The sequence below is a fragment of the Trachemys scripta genome, chromosome 3, assembly GCF_013100865.1.
Source record: "Trachemys scripta elegans isolate TJP31775 chromosome 3, CAS_Tse_1.0, whole genome shotgun sequence".
Taxonomy (NCBI): domain Eukaryota; kingdom Metazoa; phylum Chordata; order Testudines; family Emydidae; genus Trachemys; species Trachemys scripta.
In genome coordinates this window covers 130,378,476-130,400,722 of record NC_048300.1, presented here as the reverse complement: position 1 = coordinate 130,400,722, position 22,247 = coordinate 130,378,476, and the positions used below count along the sequence as shown (strand labels likewise).

The following is a 22,247-nucleotide window of genomic DNA, read 5'->3' as shown; positions in this document are numbered from 1 at the left end:
TGTAACTACTGATCAATGCAGTTACACCAATCTATACTTCCCTAACATAGACAAGGCTTTAAATACTAATAGTCCACCACTAGTCTCTGAATACTAAACAGACATTAATGCCATCCCACTATGGCACTCAGGAGTCATGTACATAAATGACATGCAACCGACAACATGAATACTCAAAATGCATTCTGATTAATGCTCAACCAAAAAGATCTAATTATCTGTTACATCCCTAACTGGAAATGAACAAATATTTTTTCTGGGTATCTCAAGCCGACACATTAAGACTAAGATCCCAGAATGTTAACAACAATTTTACACTGAAATGAGCTGTCAAAATTGGATGCTCCATGCTGCTAAAAATGGACTTCAAATGAAGCCCTGCTCTTTGGTTTATTCTTTGAAAACATAAGCAGGTAACTTGCTTGAAAACATTAGCAGGTCTCTGTAATAATTTAAAGAAACAGCATAATTGTAAAATACCACAAATGGCTCCTTGGTACATAAGTCCCAGCAGCCCAGTTGTGTAGGAGGACATACAGACTATTTAAGCTTACTATTGAAGGGACTATTCCATTTACACAGTTTGTTTTTATTGAATAATCCTTAGACCTCAGTCAATAGTAGAGATAGCTCTTATGCACTCCTCTGATGGCCAAGAAAATGATACTGCAACACTAAAAAGTATCAAAATTTCTATAAAAGAGTGGTGCAGTGAAGTACACAAGGCAATAGATTCAGTGACAGGAACATATAAGAGATAAAGTGTAGAATTAAGAAAACATGCCCTTTATTTTTGGATTTATATAGAATAACCAGAATTCATAACCAATCTCCCTTTTGCATCCCATGATGGTAAACTAACTCACTTTTAATTCTGCCTCTCTAAAGAAGATATTCTGACAGGATTCTCACTCTTGGGTCTCTGCTTTCTACCATGAGACTAATCTCATACTGGAGGTTTGAAACCTTTCCTCCAAATGAGAATTTTGCAATGATGGTATCTCCAAAGAGAAAATTACATAACTTGTAATTCTGCTTCACTAACAATATAATCTCACAAGATTTTAACTCTTGGAAGGTGATGGTCTCAAACCTCCAGTATGAAACATCAGTCTCACGCCTGGTCTACGCTACAGAGTTAGGTCGACACAAGGCAGCTTACGTTGAGCTAATTACGTGTCTACACTAGAATGGTGCTCCCGCCAATGTAAGTCACCTACTACCTCGACCCAATCACTTCACCTCTGTGAGAGGCATAGCATTTATGTCAATGTAGTTAGGACGATGCATGGTCAGTGTAGACCAGTGGTTCCCAAACTGGGGTTCGTGAACCCCTGGGGGTTCACGAAATGTTACAGTGGGTTCTCGTGAAAAAATTTCTTAATGGCAGACAGACCTGTCCATAGGGACCGGGACAACTCGGGGCCAGCAGCCCAGAGCCCCTGGTCTTCCAAGAGCTAAGAAGATCAAACAAGCATAACTATCATGCTGAGGAGATTTAAACTTCAAGACTCCTTATAGGAAATGGAAAGGGAGGTGGATATTTTTTGCTGTTTTTAAAATTAAATAGACAGCTAGTATTGTTTTTAAAATTCCTATGAAGAACAAGTTTAAGCTTTGTTGTAACGTGCATTGTTTGATGGACTGCTCAAGACCTGAATGCTTGTGTAGGAGGAACTCTGAGTTGGCTTCTTAAATGCCTTCATGCTGTTTCACGTTTGATACTCCTTGATGAAACACAGGAGCCTTGTCTTATAAGAGGCTTATTCAAAATGATACAAGCTACGAAAGTGAGATCTTGGAAGAGTGTTGCCATTTTCATAATGTAATAAAGATACTGTAATGATAAATAATAATAATAGTGTGTAATAAGCTTGTCATAAAAACAAATGTTATATTTCCAAGATCACTGCTTTTATAATTTATACTCAGGTAAAGGAGCAAATCCCTGGAAATATTAATTTTTAGGAGTGGGTTCACTCGACTTTACATTTTAGTGAAAGGGGTTCACAGGTTGTTAAAGTTTGGGAACCACTGGTGTAGACACTGCATTACTTACATTGCCTGCTGGCTGACAGTCCAGAGCCCTGCCGCCTCCTCCCACTGAGGGATTGTGTGTGGGAGGGAGGGGAAGAAGAGCCCGAGCCCAGGTTCTCCTCTCCCGCCCCCAATACATCACTGGGAGGCGGCCAGATGAGCCCAGACCTGACAGTAGGAGCCAAAGAGGAAATGTGAAATAGCAGCAGCCATGAAATTGACAAGAATGTCAATTTCACTGCTGGAAGGCTCCCTACTGTGAAATTGCACCCCAGCCTGGCTCACAGCCCCAGGTTTGGGAAAGGGGGACTCCAGCCGCAAATTTGTAAAGCAGCCACCCCACACAGACAATCTGGACAGAAAAAGACTAGAGTTTTCTCTTAGGAGGATCATATATTAGAGAAAACTGAAGTCTTTCAGTCCAGATCCTCTGTGTGGGGTGGCTGCTTTACAAATTCACCACTGCGACACTATGATTCTCAAGCCAGCATGGCTGGCCATGGGAGGATCACTGGTGCCAGCATTTTGTAAGACCTAGTAATTCTGTGAAGCTGTAAGGTTTTAAGATTCAAGGGTAGTAGTTAATTAATTGGAACCAAGTTATCTGTTTTATCCATAACAGACTATAAAGGACACTTATCTACCCAAACTTCACGGTGAAAGGTATAACTAGAATGTGAAGGCAGATTTATTTTGTCTCATACTCCTAAGCAATAAATAACAGACGCTATTCTTGTATTTTTCCCTGTCAGGATCACCAATTTTGTGCTATCAAAAATAAATATAAAGAACTAATCTCAGAGAACTGATGGGTGTCTCCACACAATAACTGACAGGGCGTTAGGCACTTTCATCCATCTGAAAGTTGACACCCTTTTCTTCAAATTAAGAACTGACACATGCAGGCAGCAATGAGCAGAGGCTGTAGAAGACAGAGTCCAAGTTACAGAGTTATAAGAAAGACACCTCTGAAATTAAAGTGCTAGATGATGAGCTGATTAAAAACTGTATTGCTAAGGCAAGCATGGTGCCTAGTTGGAGTACTGCCACACAAAAGATAAATGGTTGGGACTTGGCTTTGCCGGTCTTTTCCTATGCTGGCGACACCACAGAGGTAGAGCCCCTTTGGGTAGCACTTGGACAAATCCAAATCCACTTCTCACTAATGAAAATTCACTATAACACAGAGTCAGTAAAAGCTGTGGGAGGTTTTAAAAGATATTTCCCTTCCAAAGAGATGGTGGAGCCCCTTTGAGAAGGAAAGAAATGCTGGAAAATACAGTTCAGTGTACAAACAGAATCTGGGAGCTTGAGGAAGCTGCACATCTCTCTTGCTGGCTGGATTCAAATGTTAAGCAAGACATCTCCCCTCCAATAGAGTGGTATGTCAGTTTGGCATTTAGCAAATGGGAAGAGGGTATGACTCTGATCTCATAAATGAATACAATTTAAAAGGCATAACTGGATATAAAGGTCCAGAAAATAATGTTAAATTCATAAGTGCCTACCTGGAAGGGGAAATCAATACACACTCAAACACAAAGTTGTGGTAGTTTCATTTCTGGCTGTTTCACCTACCAGTGAAATTAGCTCTCTCTCTTTTGCATTTCCTTGCTCTCGCATGCCAGGAATAAACAAAAGACCAGTTAATCAGAGCTCTAAGAATTGTTTTCTTATTCCCCCATGTCAGACCAGAAGACTGGAATCTATTAAAAATCTGTTTACCAAAGGGGGAACAAGAACCTAATTCAGTTTTCTTGCTATACAGACATTACTACCTGAAAGAAAGATACCTAATGAATTCCAATTACCCCCCCCCTTTTTTTTTTTACTTGTATATATTTTCCTGTTACAATGTAAGTTAGTACAATGTCACAGAACAATATAAATAGTCTTGTAACATTCTCTGTAATACTGCTTCTGTGTGTTATTCTTTAAAATACTGGCCCAGATTTCCCCCTCTAGTAGAGCTATCTTATGCCATGCCACCCACACAAAAAAGGGCCTAATGTTGAAGCACACACCTATGAGAGAATCAACATTTTGTAGGAAGACCTTCTCCTGCTGTAGATCTGGTGTAATGGCATGTCCAGGGCCTTCCTATAGCCCAGTGATCCCAACAGCTATAACAGACTCTTGGAGACAATGGCAACTAGCATAATTTACAGTGAGGGCTGACCCAGCACACAGCCAGCCCAGGACAGAGGGAAGCACAAAGGTTACTTAAAAGATATCTATGCGTATCCCCGCAAATAGCAATGTGCACTCATCAGTCACAGCCAAGAACAGGGGTCACAATATCCTTTGCATACATTTCCCAATTCTTTCAGAAAACATGCATTTGTTCTTTTTGCCCCCCTCCTTGTCCCTACAATGAAATATTTTCTTGTAGATTTGTGATGTGTGCCCAAATATGTTATACAGGCCGATAACAACAGGTCAAAGCACCAATTTCCCTTATTTCATTTTTTTTTAAAAGGATACTAAATATATTACTGTATTTGGTGGCCTTTAATATGAAAACTTTGCAAAGTGAGTTTGGACTGAGTTAATATAACTATCTTGGGCGTTACTCTGCTTCAGCCAACCCATTTTTAGTTGACCAAAGGCTCCAGTGTTACCATGAGTAGCGTTTCTAAGTTGCTGAAGTTATTTATTGCTCAGTTACTGTGGTATCTGCCTTATACCGAAGATAGTCAGAAGTATCAAACATTTTTTAAATATTTGTTTCAAATGTCAACTTCTTGCAGAATATAATTATTTCTAAAGCTTCTGTTAGCAAGAAGTCAGAGCAAAACCAAATGCATTTTTATCTCAGTTACTTATCATTATGGCCAGTTAGGCCTAACTGCATACGGTCTTAGTATCTGAAGTTTACTTTAACCATTCTTGCCAATGTCCCTTTGTCCAAGCATGGAATACAGGCCTTCCAAATATGTACCGACGATCCAAAATAAAGGACAAATAAAGGACAAATTGTAATGTGTGGCTTGTTTAGCACCTGTAACAGTCTTCAAGAATCAGCAATTCTGAGAAACATTTACATTACTACCCACCGGAATGAAGCAGGTTGAACAGAGGTAAATTTAACTGAAAAACTGTTATTAAAAAAAACCTGTACTGAAAGAATAATCCAAAGGGATGAAACTTTAGTCTTCTGTTATTTCAAGCTTATACTTGAATAATGAACTGAGCCGGAAAGATAACTTTAAAAAGCACAATAGGCAAAATATGGGCAACTACAGTGTCTTATGTGCACTTTCTGATGTTTGGAGAGATAAAGACAAACACGCATAGGTACATCCAAGCCATCATAACCTGCATATTTTATTTTTCTTCACCTGGTTGTGGATCAGATCTCACAAATCTGTGACTAATGTAACAAACATACCAAATCTATTTTTAAATTATCTTTATATAGAAGATTACATTGATATCATATACAGAAACAGCTGCTGGACTGTTTACATTTACACGAGAAATAAAATTATTTTTTTAAATCATGGTCAAAATTCTACTAAATTTAGAAAACGCTCATGAAAAAACTGATGGGTGCACAAAGAAATGAAATCAAGTCACCCCAACTAACAGGGCTGGCACTCGATTTTTCAACTGATCATCCAATGTATTGTGTGCCTGAATAGTACTATCAGTCTACATTAGACTGTAACATCCTTCCTGAAGGATTTGTTTTCTATAGAAACCAAGCACACTGATGAGGCATACGATACATAAGTAATGTCTGTCCATCAGGGAAGGTGACTGTTCCATTATATTTATTTCTCTAGCCAAGTAAAACCCATCCAAAGACCAACTGCAAACCTGTTGTCAATGGCAACCTTATGAATCCATACCTGGCTTGCCAGCCATGGAAAATGAAGCTGGAGGCACCTGCCCCCACAATATCTTACTTTGCTGAGCCTTTTGCTGAACCAAAGGCCTAACCTGCTTGAGACTCTCTCATCTGGAGGATTCATTTTAAAGCAAGAATATGCTAGCCTCCCCCACTCCTGAGAGGAAGGCTCTTGTTGTGTGTTTTAGGGCAGGTACGATAGTAACAGAAGAAAAGAAATAATACATGACAGGCTGTGAAGTTAAATTTCCCCAAGTTAGGCAGGTCAAAGCTTTAGGTAGAACAGTAGCTACATAATTAAGGGCCCAATCCCTTATTCACAGAAAGTAGTATATACACTAATACAAGCTGTCCCATTGAACTCCATGGAACTGCTTGTGTAAGTATTACTCACTTAACAGGAGTAAGGATTGAAAACTTGAGCTCTGATTAAGGAGGTGTTTAGAAATGTCCTATCTCTGCTGAGCTGTTCAACTAAGTGTAGGCATTTTGTAAATGATAATATTGGTAGTGCTACCCCTTAGGAATCCCCCAGTGGAATGATCATCACACATGCTGGTGCAATGCAACATACATTTCACATTAAGTATTTAAAAGAAGTATCCTGGTAATTTAACAGTTACAGAATCCTGATGTTGTTACAGCAAAAATCTGGCTCATAGCTATTAATGCTCTGGTCACTAGTATACAGAATCAGCACTGCTAGCAGCTGAAGAATCCTACTTTTTTGAGTTTAAAGAGAGGTTTGTACTTCTCCATCAGCCGGACCATGAACCTATCCCTCTTGTCACTCGCTTTCTTGTACCTGAGCAAGGCACTGCCTAAGTTACCCCAATTACATAATCGTCACTGCGACCTAAACACAAAGCAGGTCGGGTATATACAAACCTAGTAACCCTCCACCCAGGATGGCTCAACTGGGTTTCAGAGTAAGTTTAATGGCACTGTCGCAGACAAAGTCCAAAAGCTGGGCAGCCCTAGACACAACAGGCAGGTCTCCCACGCCCATTGGGACCACGGGCACATGGCAGAGACCTCAACAAAGAGCTTCCCTTCCTGCTCGAACAGCAGCGTGGGCTGCGCGCTCCAACCCATTGGGTTCTGCTAGAATTGACCACTTACGCATGCGCAATATGGGGTACCGAGACCAGTCTCCATCAGTCTCTTGGGTACCCCCCTAGGACAGCAGCGCATGCGCACCGCGAGAAACGGGGGTCTCTCTCTCTCCAGTCACCTCGATTGTACCCCAGCTCCCTCGCGTAGCGCATGCGCAAGTGCCAACCGCCACGGGGGCGGGAGATGTTCTTCCTCCTGTCGGGAACATAAATGTCTCCCCATAGGCGGAGGAAGCTTCGCGCTGGCACCCAGCCCCTCACCCAGCGAGCGGCTCGGACAACAGCGCCGAGCGCCCTCCAGCCCCTCCCCACTCGGCGGGGCGGGGATGCCGGTCGCTTCAGGCCCCCGGTCGCCGCGATGAGCGCTGCCCGCCCCGTTACTTACATGTTCCCTCTCCTCCCCCCACCGGTCACAGGCGGCACCGCTTCGTCTCCTTCACCGCCACTGCCGCTTCCTCCCCCTTACTCCTCGTCTTCACGAACAAGACAATATGGCGCCCGCTGGCGTTCACCCGGTAGTGAAATTTGCGTCACTGAGCTGACCCCTTCCTGGGCAGCGTGAACGCGCTCGGCCGCCATCTTTAATGTGGGCAATAGAGTGGCCGTGAGAGACTCCCTATCAATCGCCCTCTTTACTGAGGGGAAGCGGGCTGCAACCTCGCTTGCAGCCATCTTTAACAAGGGCAAGACCCGAGCTTCAGCCGCCGCCATCTTTAGCGAGGGCGACTGCACCGATTTCACCCTAGCACTTGGGGCGGGGAAGCCCCTGTGGCTTCAGCAGGGACCGCGGAGCTGCTGCTGGGTGACGGGAGGTACCTTGAGCTCAGACAGCGCAGGCCGCACCAACCCCTCCCGCCGCAACCACACACTGCTTTCCTACACCGTCACCACCACCCTCCTCCCAGCCTGTGCCCCACCCCCTCGCACCTCCCCTCTCTCACACACAACCCCTATCCCACCCGTCATCCCCCTACCCCCACTCCTCTACATCACAACCCCCTTCCTCCCCATACACCCCACCACCACAACCCCGGCCCTGCTCCCCAAACCCCACCACAACCCATATCCCGCCCTCCCACCTCTGCATTCCTCCCCCTCACAACCTCCTTTCCCCCTACACACCCCACCACCACAACCCATATATCACTGCAGCCATCCCTCACACCATGATCTGTACATCTGTACCATGCATTCCTCCCCCTCACAACCTCCTTTCCCCTTACACACCCCACCACCACAACCCCTGCCCTGCTCCCCAAACCCCAGCACAATCCCTCCCTGTCACAACCCACACCCTACCCCACCCCATGCTGTACCCTCCCCTTCTCCCACAACCCTCATCCTTCACACACACACTCCACCCCAACCTGTATTCCCCCTCACACACGCACATCCCACAACTTGTACCATACAGATCCGCTCCATCCCCGACCAAAATCTCTATCCTATCCTCTACTCACACACCTCATGCACCCACCCCCACCACACTGCTCCCTCCTCTATATACCCATTACCACTCTAATCCATATCCTTCTCTGAACAAACACATCTTTTGTCTGATTCCATACCCTCCCCCCTACACACACAGACCTCTTGCTACATCCTGTATCCTTCTCTATACAAAAACACATCCCTACACACACTCACAACTCATCCTCTTCTATATACACACACATCTATGTACATACCCAACTCCTACTCTTCCTACACCCAGACACCCGCAACCTATATCTTTCCCTACAGACACACACTCTCTTGCCACAACCCATGCCCATAGCCAATCCCTCATCACAACCTATACCTCCCCTACAATCTCCTCCACTGTAGTATCTTACTGATGAGCTGACCAGTTTCAAGATAAAGTCTATGTACAGAAGTGAGGTATCTAAACTTTCTGCTATTCTATGGAGCTGCAGGTTGTGATAGTCCTGTCCTGCTCCAGCAGTGCAACACTGGAAACTAACGACTACATCTAGAGTGCACAGGAAGTGGGAGGTGTAGGCACTTCCTGGAGGACTTATTCTACATCCCATCTTTCTGTATTTAACTAAAACATTATTAAATTAAACAAACTATAAATGATAAATACAATAACTGACAACAATCCTTCAAGTTGCTTAAACACAACCATGTCTTGATCAGTCGTTAGGGCATTTCAGCAGTCTTCCCGGGATGCTGTATTGCAAACCATCTTTAGAAAAGGCCTTGTTTGTAAGAAACTGTTCAGTCTCATGAAATAATGGGAGCAGTTTGTGAAATGTTTTCACCTTGTGCATCTGCTCTCGCTTCTCTTATCTTGGCTAAGGTGTCAGGTATCTCAAGCATATTCCTGTGTAAGATTTTGCCTTCATCTATGATCAATGAGTATGAGTGAGGTGACTCCTTTTTGATCACTATAGCTTTGACTGGCCAGTACTCATCTTGCCAAATTCTCACCAGAGATTTTGTTTTTTAACTGTGGAAGATGTCTTACTCCTTTATTGTAATATTTTGTCTGATTGTACTTTTCCAGTCTTTTTCTCACTTTCACAGTCTCCTTAGTCAGACTTTGTTTTTTGTCCCATATCTGGTAATCAAATATTTATACTTCTGTTGTAGAGGAGTTCCACATTATAGCTCTATAGTTGAGTAGTGCCACAAATGGTGGTTCTTTACATCCATTGCTTTTTTGAGCAAGTTCTTCACTATACATGCCACCCTGGTACTGCAAATAGCAGTGTGGGGGCTGACTGTGCTGTAGTGGTTAGTGCCAAAGTAACTGGTGTTGAATGAGTCATTGGTACTGCAGACTTGGTACCAGAGGCAATAAGTTTTGATCCATGAGACATGCTAAGAGTCGGATACCATGCTTCCTTTGGGCTACAGCAGTACCCTATTCAGGCTGTGAAATCCCCTTAGACTGCGAATGAAGAAGCGATTTCATTCTCTGTATGCTTGGGTCAACTAACTGGGATATATCCCAATGCTTTCTAAAGGAGTCATGCTCCTTTCTTACCTCTATCAGAAGTTTTAAAGTTTTAGCTGATGATCCCATAGCCCTGTGAGAGTCTATAGTCAGGGCCATCTTAGAGAACGGAGCTTAGGAGCTAAGGTTGATCGGGGGTTTACCGGGGCACTTCTAGACTCAAACTGAGTTAGTCCAGGGAGGTCTTGCTTGCCTGGGTCTGAGGAAGGTCAAAGCCTGGTCCAAGAGAAAAAGTTTGAAGCGAGCCTCTCTTACCTTCTGGATCCTTTGTGAACGGAACCTAGAAATGGTACATTTATCAGGGGTGTGTCCGTCCTTGAGGCAAAAAAGGCATCTTGTATGACCATCATTAAGCAGCACAGGAGGGACAGTTTTTGGACCCGGAAGACTTAGGTTCAGTCATGACTAAGTCCCAGTACCAGGAGAAATAACTTCTCTCCAAAAATATCAATTATGTTAATGGGCCAAAATTACACTGACTACACATTAAAAACTCCTAATCTTAACACTATTTACAAATATCTATAATAAGTGGTTTAGAAAGTGTGCGGAGATGCAGACACTGTTGGGGTTCTGTCTCTCAGCCATGGCAGTAAGAAGGAACTGGGGGGCAGTTGGGCCCGCTCCATCCTTTATTCCCTTGGCATGAGGACATTCAGGGTGCATCCATGTCTCCAACAGAAACTGCTGGCCAAAAGATTCGAATCCTGAGCACACGGGATACATGTGCACCAGGTGTGGAATATATATGGACAGGCACTCAAAGAATCTTAAGTTATAAGACATTTACAGTAAGTTCGAATTGTCTAATATTCTAATTCTCATTTTCTTTCAACTTACATATTAATTCCTCCCCCTCCCCCATAAAGGACTCATTTAGTAGGTATATTCAGTCGGGGTTATAGATAGCACTAATGTGATAACACCTTTAACAGCTGGTACCCTGCCTAAGGTAGACTCTTCATCCTTCCTGTCAGGCACACATTTATTATAACTGACACTGCCTGTTGGAAAGCAAGGTAACACTTGGGTGTGAGGTCATGAGATGGTTATACTCTCAATTGTGACATCAGAGCTGTGCAATACCTCTTTCAAAATGCTTCTTTTGCAGAGGACCCACAGAAATTTCTGCACAACTTAAGATTCATGTGTGGTGAGGGTGGAAGTAGGTATGGCTGGAGCAGTGATTGAGATGGATAATTTTTTTAATTAGATCTGTAAAAGTCTTTACTGAATTTATTTGAAATAGACCAGATTCTAGTTGTCAAAGACTTAACTCTGAAATTTGAAAGCATGCAATTAAAAATACCCTACATGGGTGTATTAAAATCATCCTTTATAAATGGGCCCTGTTAGGGCCTGATTTTGTACCCAATGGCAATGGTCCCGTTGATTTCAGTGATGCAAAATCAGACACTCGGTAGTCAACATGGTGCTTACCATTGTGAATAGTCTCATTTATTTCAATGGTGTACACCATGATGACTTAGCATTGGGGAGGTGGGCAGGAATATCTACGAATATTTGAAGTGAACACTGAGGAGAAAAATATTTATACAACAAAGTGCAACTAGCAGTTTTATTAATAGTATAATAAAATAGTGAAATTAGTGTTATAATAGTGAGATATAATTAAGAAAGGAAATATTTAAGATGAATATTAGCAGAAACTTTCTGATCTATAAGGTTGTAAAATAGTCTCCCGTGAGAAGTGGTGGAGGTACATTATTTGGCATTAGACTTGACAAAAGATAAATGTACACAATGAACAAAAAACGGTTACTATCTTTCTGTAACTGTTGTTCTTGGAGATGTGTTACACGTGTCCATTCCAATATAGGCGTGTGCATGCTCCGAGCACAGTGGCTGGAAATTTTCCCCATAGTGGTATCCGTTGGGTCAGCTCTGGCGCCCTCTGGTGCTGCACACTCAAAGCACCAATATAAAGGGCCCACCTGACCCTGTGCCCCCTCGATTCCTTCTTTCCAGCCAACACTGACAGAGGGGTAGAAGGGTGGGTTTGGAATGGAGATGTGCAACACATCTCAAATAACAACATTCTCCTGGGGGGAATTCTGTGCCAAAAAATAAACATTCTGCACAAAATATTTTAATATTCTGCAAAATTCAGCATATTTTATTTGCCAAAATAACACAATATAATCACACCAGTTTCAATTATTTTGGTAATTTATTTCAAAATACCTGTCAGCAAGTATGTCTGTAACATAGAGACAACAAAAAAGATTCAGGAAATGTTTTTTACAAATAGATTCCTTACTAGGTATATTGATACAGAGTAATAATTCTTTTACACTACAATACAGTATCGTATTTCCCGCACCCCTCAGAAGCATGCAAAGGCTTGGGGGAGTCAGGGATAATGGAGGAGCTCAGGGAGAGGGAAGTCATTGCTGGGAAGGAGCCTGGGAGTGAACTTGGAGGATTGTTGGGAAAAATATGGAAAAATATGGAACAGGGTTTTTTTGGGGGGTGGGGGGAGGAAGGCAGAGAGGGTTGTTAGGGAGCTTCCCCCATGCAGACCCTGGCAGACCCCTAGCCTCTCCCATTCAGTCAGGCACATCTGCCCCTGTCCCCATGTGTTTGTGTGCCCCCACACAGGCACCTCCCTTTCCCTATGTGACCCTGCACTCCCTCCCCCATCCCTTGTGTCTCCACTCCCATTCAGCCCCTGCGCCAGTGGCGGATTAATAATTTTGCCGCCCCTAGGCCGGGAAATAATTACCGCCCTGACTCCGCCCTTTTCCCACCCCCATTCCAACCCCCTCCCCAAAGTCCCTGCCCCAACTCGGCCCCCTCCCTTCCCCTATTGGATCCCTTCCCCAAATCCCCGCCCCTGGCCCCGCCTCTTCCCCCAGCGCGTGGCGTTGCCCCTCCTCTCTCCTCCCTCCCTGCCCCGCAAAACAGCTGTTTCGCGGTGCAAGCGCTGGGAGGGGAGAGAAACAGGACGCCGCAGCGCGCTTGCAGGGGAGGCGGAGGTGAGCTGGAGCAGGGGGGCGGGGCGCGGAGGGGAGCTTCCGCCCCTGAAAATTTGCTGGCCTAGGCCTAGGCCTTGTCGGCCTAGGCAATAATACGGCGCTGCCCTGCGCCAGTCTGTCCTCTCCCATTAGCCCTTATGAGCCCGTTTGACCCCCCAGCAGCCCCATGCTGTCTGTCTCCTCATATCACTTTACCCCTCCCTCCACCGCGTGGCTGGTATCAGGGAAGAGGGAAGATCCCTGCTAGCCAAATGCGAAAAGCTCAGCACCAATGCTCCCTCCCCTCCCTCCCTGCTTGGCTAACTACAGGGAAGGATTTCTTTTCAGCCACAGGCAAACAGCCCAGTAGGAACGGCCACCTCTGTCCCCTTAATTAAATTCCCATATTTCAACCAGGTTACCATGACCGATATCACTCTCCTGAGGATAACACAGCGAGATAAAGAACGGATGTTGCTTGAATGCCAGCAAACACCGGGACCATACGCTGCCAGGCTTTGTCATGCAATGATACCAGATTACTTGCTACTAGCATGGTGTGGTCAAGTGTCCTACCATGGAGGATGGAATAAGACTGCCCTGCCCAGAAACCTTCTGCAAAGGCTTTTGGAGTACCTCCAGGAGAGCTTCATGGAGATGTCCCTGGAGGATTTCCGCTCCATCCGCAGACACATTAACAGACTTTTCTAGTAGCTGTACTGGCCGCGAATGCATCCCAAGTCCTCAGGGCAAATTAATCATTAAAAAACACTTGCTTTTAAACCATGTTTAATATTTACAAAGGTACACTCACCAGAGGTCCCTTCCATGGCTTCATGGTCCGGGATACCTCCTTGGGAAGGTTGGGAGGGTATTTCAGTCAGGCTGAGAAAAAGATCCTGGCTGTTGGGGAGAATGGAGTGCTGTGTGCTCTCCGAAAGCTTGTCCTTCTCCTCCTCCTCCTCCTCCTCATCTTCCCCGTCTGCAAAATCCTCAGGCATGGCTGAGAGTACACCGTCCTTGGAATCCACGGTCAGGGGTGGGGTAGTGGTGGCGGCCCCCCCCCTAGAATTGCATGCAGCTCAGCGTAGAAGCGGCATGTCTGCGGCTGTGCCCTGGACCTTCTGTTCGCTTCTTTGGTTTTCTGGTACGCTTGTCTGAGCTCCTTAACTTTCGCGCGGCACTGACATGAGTCCCTGTTGTGGCCTCTCTCCATCATGCCCTTGGAGATTTTTTCAAATATTTTGGCATTTTGTCTTCTGGAACGTAGTTCTGCTAGCACGGAATCATCTCCCCATATAGCGATCAGATCCAGTACCTCCCGTACGGTGCATGCTGGTGCTCTTTTTCGATTCTCGGACTGCATGGTTACCTGTGCTGATGAGCTCTGCGTAGTCACCTGTGCTCTCCACGATGGGCAAACAGGAAATGAAATTCAGAAGTTCGCAGGGCTTGTCCTGTCTATCTGGCCAGAGCATCCGAGTTCAGATTGCTGTCCGGAGCGGTCACAATGATGCACTGTGGGATAGCTCCCGGAGGCCAATATCGTCGAATTGCATCCACACTAACCCTAATTCGAACCAGCAATGTCGATTTCAGCGCTACTCCCCTCGTTGGGGAGGAGTACAGAAATAGATTTTAAGAGCCCTTTATGTCGAAGTAAATGGCTTCGTTGTGTGGACGGGTGCAGGGTTAATTCAATTTAACGCTACTAAATTCGACCTAAACTCATAGTGTAGATCAGGCCTAAGCTGCAAACCCCCTCCCCCCCAAGGTATCTTTGCCAAGTCATAGCATGCACCCGACACTGACACACCGCAAGGACTGGGCCTGCCCCAGAACACCCAGGGCTCTGCCCCTCCGTGCCAGGTGCACCAGGTGTGGACAGACAGACTCAGCAAGGCAGGATCCAAGTGTGGAGAGGATCCAGGTGTGGGTTGAGAAGGTTCTGTGTGGGGAAATCTGGGTGTGGGCAGCTCAGTGGGGGATCTGAGTGCAGGGGGGATCTGGATGCACAGGGGCTTGTTGGAAGGTTATGGGTGCAAAGGTAATGGGACTCTGCAGGGTGGTCCAGGTGAAGGTGGTTGAGGCTCAGTAGGGTGGGTGGAGTAAGGCTTGGCAGGAGGGTCTGGGTATGAGGGGGTCTGGATACACGGGGGTTGGGCGGATGTGGGAACAGCTCCCTGTACAGTGATCCCTTCTCCTGCAGCTGAGGAGTGATGGGTGCAGGAGGGGGGGCGGTTGGCAGAGCTTGCAGCCAGGGGGAGAAATCTGGGTGTGGGTCTGACACAGATGCTGTGCAGGGGGAAAAGGAAGTCCCATCCTCTCTAGCCCAGTCGGGACTATCAGCCGAGCCCAGTGCAGGGTCAGAGCCACCAGCCGTGTCTTCCCCAGTCCCACCCCCTGTCCACAGTGATTTACCTCTCTGACGGCTGCCCTGGGCACCCAAAACATACTGCTGGGGAGAGTTGCATGACCGCTCTTATGGCTTCCCTTTTCTTCCCCCATCAGAAAGTCATTTTTCTGCAGGGAAGCAAAGAAATCTGTGGGGTACACAAATTCTACGCATGCGCAGTGGCACAGAATTCCCCCAGGAATAGCACATAGAGCTCATTGCAATTTCAGGTTACACAATTCAGAAACCAGAGTTTAATACAACTGTAAACAATGGGGTTATAAATATGCACTATGATTTCATGTAAGAGTCTCCAAAAATAAATGTAATCAAAATAAATGCTTTCATAAGCAGGATGTGCAGTAATTTTTCTTTAAAAAACAATATTTTGTATTACAAACATAATGGAATAAAAATATGAAGTTGCAATAAATGGAAGAAACATTCTTAATTAGAATATATTATTGTATTTCTGTTCTATTATCAATACTTATTTCCATTGACAATTTATATACAAGTTGTCATCCCAAGTGTAAAAATACAGTTATAATTAGGCTAATTTATTGCATGTACAAAGTAAATTCTTAGTTTTTGTTTTTTTTTTTCTTCAAAATATTGTGCAAAGAAAATAATTGCTCTTACAGGGACACCATCAATTTAAAAATTACACTGCTTTCTGAACATGGTCTTATCTACTATTGTAACAATTGCCACCTAAAATTACTATAATTGAAAAAAAGTAGAGATTTTTTTGTTTATTTTGTCACTTAACAGCACTTTCAGTTTCCCATTGTTTGTCTGAGTCTTTTACACAGCAACAGGGGAAAGAATTTTTTTTTTTTAAACGTGTGAAAATGTCATTGCAAAACCACAAAAATAGACAGGGAGATTCAGATGCAGTAACAAACTACTTAACCACATCTTAAAAGCTGTTTAGATTGCAACTTGATATTGTCCCTTTTGTATAGATTTATAAAACTATGTACAAACTTAGATATGGCAAGAAGCATGTCTAGAAATCAACTACCAGCTGGTGAAAAATGTATTTCACAGCTACTGCTATATCAACAAAAAGCTGTTTCATGAGACCATTGCACAACTGCGTGGTAAATTGTTAAATATCCAAACACCTGTTTTCTAATCTTTACATTTGCTGTAGGTCTCCTCCATCTGCCCTCCCCATCCTCTACACATCATTCCAGGTGGGATTTCCTTTTCAGAAATAAGTTTTTAATAGTTTCAACAGTTTAGTTTCTGTTGTTAAAATCTTATTTGAGCAATTAGAGTTTTTTTCTCTAGTAGACATAGGCACATTAACCGCTTTAGCATTTAAAATGTCAGTTTGTAGTATTATTTGAATATAAAGTCCATAGGAGAAGAAAATGATGACAAAGATATACAAGACATCTCAAACTTCTGATGACTTCATAAAACATTGTTATACTTGCCAACATTTGAAATCCACAAACAGGGACATTTGGGAAGAAAAAAATAGGTTTACTTTATGGGAAAAAAACAGGATTAAAAATTCTGGAGGTAGTCAGTGGTAACCAATTTTTGCAAAATATAGGGACTGTATCCCTGTTTAGAAGGTAGTTACCATGCACACACAGTCAGACCTGCCAGCAGTCCCATTTTGGGCAGAACTTTTTGCCTGTCCCACATGCTGGGATTCCTCCACACCATCAAGTTCCTGCAGCTGGCCAGCAAAAGAGTTGCTCAGTGGCCATTATTTGCTTCTCTATCTTCTCAGGCCTTTCTGCAACCCATATTGCATTCCACAGAAAGGCAGTATGAGTAGCAGGTCTGTAAGTTGAGCACCCTATCAAAGGCTCCAGTAGATCAAGAAATTTGGATGGTAGTGAGAAGAGATAAAAGAGGGGTGACTGACAGACAAATTCCAGAGGCTGGGAGAACAGCAGGGATAACCAAAAGTAGGGGTAAGGGGGGGAAACATTGGTGTCAGAGTGAGAGGAGGAGGAGACATCGCAAGGAGGAATGGGAAAGGGTAAGATGGGACAGATGGAAGAGGACTGTTCCCCTACAAAGACTGCAGAGGAATCCTGCCCCTGACAAAACCAGGTGCAGTAGCAGGCTATATTTCCTCTTGTATCTGCAAGAATATAACAGTAAGGCATAGTTATGATCTACCCTTGAAAGTTTGGTTACATGGAGGAGGACCATAGGCCCTGGAGGGAGACTTCATTATTTTGGAAAAGTATATAGGTGTGGGAACTTGGGGTGCAGAAGCACCCCTTGGCTTGAAGTAGTAATAACCCAAATACATGGTTTCTACCTTCAGAACCCCCCACTATAAAAATTGTTCTAGGATGCTTATCCAAATGCTGAATCTTTGGGGGCAACCTCATGAGACAGCACAAAGTGGTAGGTCGGAAAAGGCAGGAGCATTTTCACACTAGCCTAACTAACATGCAACAGAATGCACACAGAATCCTGAGGCAGCTGGAGGAACCTAGTAGCTCCCAGATTATCCAGTTTATCTGAAAAAAATGTCCTTAGAAAAATGTTTCAAATCTTAGCAAGTATGGGATACTACGTGACTAGAACCTTTGGAAGTCTGTGTCATCTTCTCTCTCAATTCCTGATGCAGAACGTGTATAGCTGTGGAGCTATTAATAGACTTTTGTTTGGAGTAAGAAACAGAGTAAGGTTTACTGTGGGAAAACTATTGCCCTAAGTAGTTAAAAAGTTACTGAAGGAGGCATAAGGCTTGAAGTCTGTGGCTTCAGTCTGTGGTCTCATTTTACCAAAATAAATTCTCCATATAAAGCTATAAATCCATTGCAGAGTATGTTTTCTGAAGTTTCAAATTAATTTTTGCTCCATATTTGCTGTAGCTTCTGCCACACACTGCTAGTGTTTTTTGTGTTTTAGCTCATGTCGCTTTTATTGCCAATACCAGAACTCCAGCAGGGAGAGTAATAAGCATCTTGGATAGATGTACTACTTATATTAGGATTAGATTCTGTTTTCACATCATTTCACTTTATTTTTTTGCATCTTTCTTGCTGACAAGCCTATAAAGCAGCATAAAAGCAAGGAAATGTGTGCCTGAGCCCGAATGGGCAAGTTGTCCCTCTTCTGCCACGGCTGCAGCAGGATCGCTGACAGAAGAACCCAGGCATTTCTACTGCCCTGGGGACAGAATTTAGACAGGCCACCCCGTGGGTGCAAACTGATTGGAGAGGAGCAGAGGCCAGCTCTGTGAGGACTCCATGACCTCATGCAAAGTGATCTCCTTGGGGCTGACTGGGGCCAAGAAAATCTCTGCTGTTGGATCCTTCAGTCTTGCATCCCACAGAATAGTGCTAGGCTGAACATCTGGCCAGTTAACAGAGATTTATGTACGTAAATTCAGTCGTTCTAATACTGGACCATTGGTGTTCTGTGGAGCAGATTCTGTCACAGTGGTGAAACTTCTCTGTCAGCATTCCGGTGACGTGTTTTGTTTGTTGAGAGTCACATCCACATTAATCTTATGAGTTTCAACTAACTACACAGAAACAGAAGGGGGGAAAAAAAAAAAAAAAAAAAAAAAAAAAAGAGAGAAAAGAACACCTCTCTGCACCCTGTGTGGCTTTATCTAGATTAGGAAAAGAGGTCAAGGTAACTAATATGTTAGTTAACTCCAACCTCCCCATGACCTTTTCCCTAGTGTAGACCAAGGTCAAGACTTTTTACCTCACTTAGGTAGTTGAGGTTGACCCTTAGGCTCCCACAAGGCTTGACCGAGACCAGCTAAACTGAGGTAAGAGGCATTAATTTGAATCTACTCTGGGGGAAATGTCTGGGTTAGCCAACATATATTAGCTAACCCTGCTGTAACCTCAACTTCTTCTAAGCAAAGGTATGACCAACTAGCTGCAACTAGCCATTAGCTCCCCTGTATCTGCTATAGAGCCCACAGGCTCTAAGACATTTATGCTTGCTTACCTCCTGCCCTCCCACATTGGAGTTTTGCCAGGTGGAGCTACATGGCAGCATGTGCTGCCATGGAACACTGTGCTGCAGCATGTGGAATATGGAGTCCCCCTGTGCAGCCTCTGCTCCTTACTTCTGAGCTAGTTAACTATGGTAGCTCCTGCCGCTTTTCACACCTTGAATCCCTGGGGTAAGAGGTGGGATTTGGCTATCAGTAAGCTGCAGGCTGCTTTAATTGCAGCACTGGAAGTTCAGAGTTCTGCAGTAGGGAATGCTGGGGTAAGGAGGACTGGCACTTAATTTTCACCATGAAACTAAATGTTTCTACTGTTGAAACAGTAAACAGAAACAAACACAAAGCTTTTTATTTACCAAATAAATCGGCAGTTGTGACAGATGGGTTGCAAGCTAAACAGAAATTAGTTATGAGTTAAGCTAACTTCAATAAATTATCAGATTACCTAAAAATTAAAATAGCCCATTTAATTATAAGGCCGAAGACTGACAGAAATGATAGTCTACTACATTTTGGACAGAAATAATGGGGCTGACAAGAAAAATAAGTGCTGACATTATGGCAGACACAATACCCTAGGCAGCTACAGTATTAGGGACAAATTCTGCCAATGGACCTCCTCACCTTCTCCACTGACATCAAAGGTTGTTGCTTGTACCTATTTGAGGGCAGAATTTGTCATCTACTGTCCAACTCTCACACACTGCAAAAATAATTTGTCATTTATTACTTCTGTGAGAAAAGGAATCAGCAACAGACGAACAAATTTGTTTTTAGAACCAATAATTAGTAATAGAATTACCCAGTTGTGCTTGAATAACTCTGTATATATATACACAAGCTCACTATGTACTGTACATGTGTAATCACAACCAATGTATAGCAGTTTTGAGTTTTTACTAAAATACAGAACTATTTGAATAAATACAATGGCTATATATTAAATCAGTAGACTTACAGCAAGGTTATTCCACAGGTACTAAGAGGGTAGAAAATTCCTATAATAATGCCATTCAGAGATGGCTCAGAGCAAATGTATCAAACCTAACTGGGTTTTTGAGAGAATCCAAACCCTAAATATTCTATTTGCCATCAGGAAGCATGAACTGGTAGATGCTATATTTTTAAGTTTTCCCAGTAGTACATCAGGAAATGACACTGCAGCATTAGCCAATCAATGTTGTCCAATGCCATCATTCCATTCCGAAAGCACTGCTTTCCAGATAAGAAGTCTGGAAATATACCATGATGCAAATTTGTTTGTAGAAATCTTACGACAAAATATCTAACCCAGCAATTTGTATGATCTGAACTAAATCCCACAGAAGATGAGTAATTTTGCATTATTATTGTCCATCGGGATTCCAGGCACTTAACATTACCAATGTCATTTTCATTCTTAACTGGTTTAAAATCATGGGTGAGATCCTGCCTCCACTGAATTCAATGGCAAAACTCCCATTGACTTCAACAGGGCCAGGATTTCATCCTGTGTGTCATTTACTCTCTCTTTCGCTGATACAGGGAGTTCAGGAATTTTAATGTTTGGCAAAATGTACATTTTTAAGCTAGTGTTGGGGTGTTGATAATCAGCTTGATTGAAGTTCAGGGTCAAAGTATGGTATGTTTTCTATTAAAGGGCAGATTAAGGCACAATATTTACAGGTACTGCAACCACTGCAGCATTTAAGTAAGATAGACTAAATAACCATTACCATTTTTCAAATTAAACCAGTAAACACTCTTACAATATTCTTTCATAAAACAGCAGATAAGCTTGTGAATTTAGTACTCTTGATTCTGGAACCATCTGTACATGGACATCACTAACATACACCCACTGTCCTGCTGATGCTCCCACAGTTTCCTTTAAACCTGAAATGCAAATGCAAAGAGTTACTATTCACCGGCTTATACCTTTACCATCAAATGACACACTGGTGCTTCACAGAAGAGGTGGGAAAATACCTTTGAACACATCAGTTATTCATGATTTATAAACAAATATTACATATGTTTCTATCTTAAATTTACACTGAATAAGTTGAAGTTTTTTGTTTTGTTTTTTACTTTGTAACGAAATAAATGTGTATTGGAAAAATGTCATAATGGGAGGAGCAGGTAAAAGGTAATATTTATATAGAATATGACCATTGTTTTATGTCATTCACAAAAATGGTATTTACACTGGATAACCGTCATATCTTTTTTTTTTTTTTTGCCCTGTCTTTTCTCAAAAAGCAGCTTGTCCTCCATTGCGGTTTTTCTGAATTACATTGATAATGTCTAGTACACAGGATCAATTCTGAGACGGAAAAAGGAATATTTCAGCAGTTATTTAATAGCAATTTAAAAACACTACAAGGATCCACTGGGCTCCCGTGAACTTTCAAAGAGAACCAAGTGACTAGTGGAGACTTAAGTTTTTTAGATTGGCTTCTAATATAAAATGATCGCTAGCAAGGACTGGCAGTTTTTTTTCTAAAATGAAAAAAAGGTACAGACTGACACCCCCCACCCGCCCAATTCTCCTACCCAATAATCACCCAGCCATTATTTGGCAGAGCTCCTGGCATCTTCTACTTCCCTCCATTATTTCATAGGATGCCACTTCGAACTCCAGTAGAGTCACCAGGAGAAATTTTCAATCCTCCATAAAATAGTATTTCTTACTTTTCACACTAAACCAGAGTATTTGGTATTTTTTGCATACTGACACTGTGCCTAGCATAGTATAAGACTCAAAATGGAACAGCTTCTGTTTCAGATAACTTTCAATCTAAGAGACACAGAAGAGACAAGAACCCCAGAGAAGGAAATAACTTGTTTTAAAAACTGTTACTGACTCACTTCTTAAAGGCACTGGGAAAGAAGTGAGCCTTTAGGAGAGACTTCAGTGAAGACAGGAAGATGACTTGGTATTCCACAGGTAGAGAGTAGGTGGCA

The 22,247-nt window shown here is 43.2% G+C and overlaps 2 protein-coding genes across 8 annotated transcripts in view; both read right to left on the bottom strand.

The window, feature by feature from the left end:
• Positions 1 to 7,519, bottom strand: part of PNISR (PNN interacting serine and arginine rich protein) — a 28,970-nt gene extending 21,451 nt beyond the window's left edge. The window contains exon 1 of the mRNA XM_034765994.1: positions 7,391 to 7,519. The gene's annotated coding sequence lies outside the window, so the exon portion shown is untranslated. The remainder of the gene's footprint in view (positions 1 to 7,390) is intronic.
• A 12,117-nt stretch (positions 7,520 to 19,636) lies between these two features.
• The window catches only part of USP45 (ubiquitin specific peptidase 45), a 96,948-nt gene continuing 94,337 nt past the window's right edge, over positions 19,637 to 22,247 (bottom strand). For 6 of the 7 annotated variants that reach the window (XM_034765985.1, XM_034765984.1, XM_034765983.1 and 3 more), the window contains one exon: positions 19,637 to 21,176. In XM_034765985.1, coding sequence (XP_034621876.1) covers positions 21,046 to 21,176 — 131 coding nt within the window. In that variant the 3' untranslated portion in view covers positions 19,637 to 21,045. The remainder of the gene's footprint in view (positions 21,177 to 22,247) is intronic. The other variant, XM_034765988.1, reaches the window with a different exon arrangement.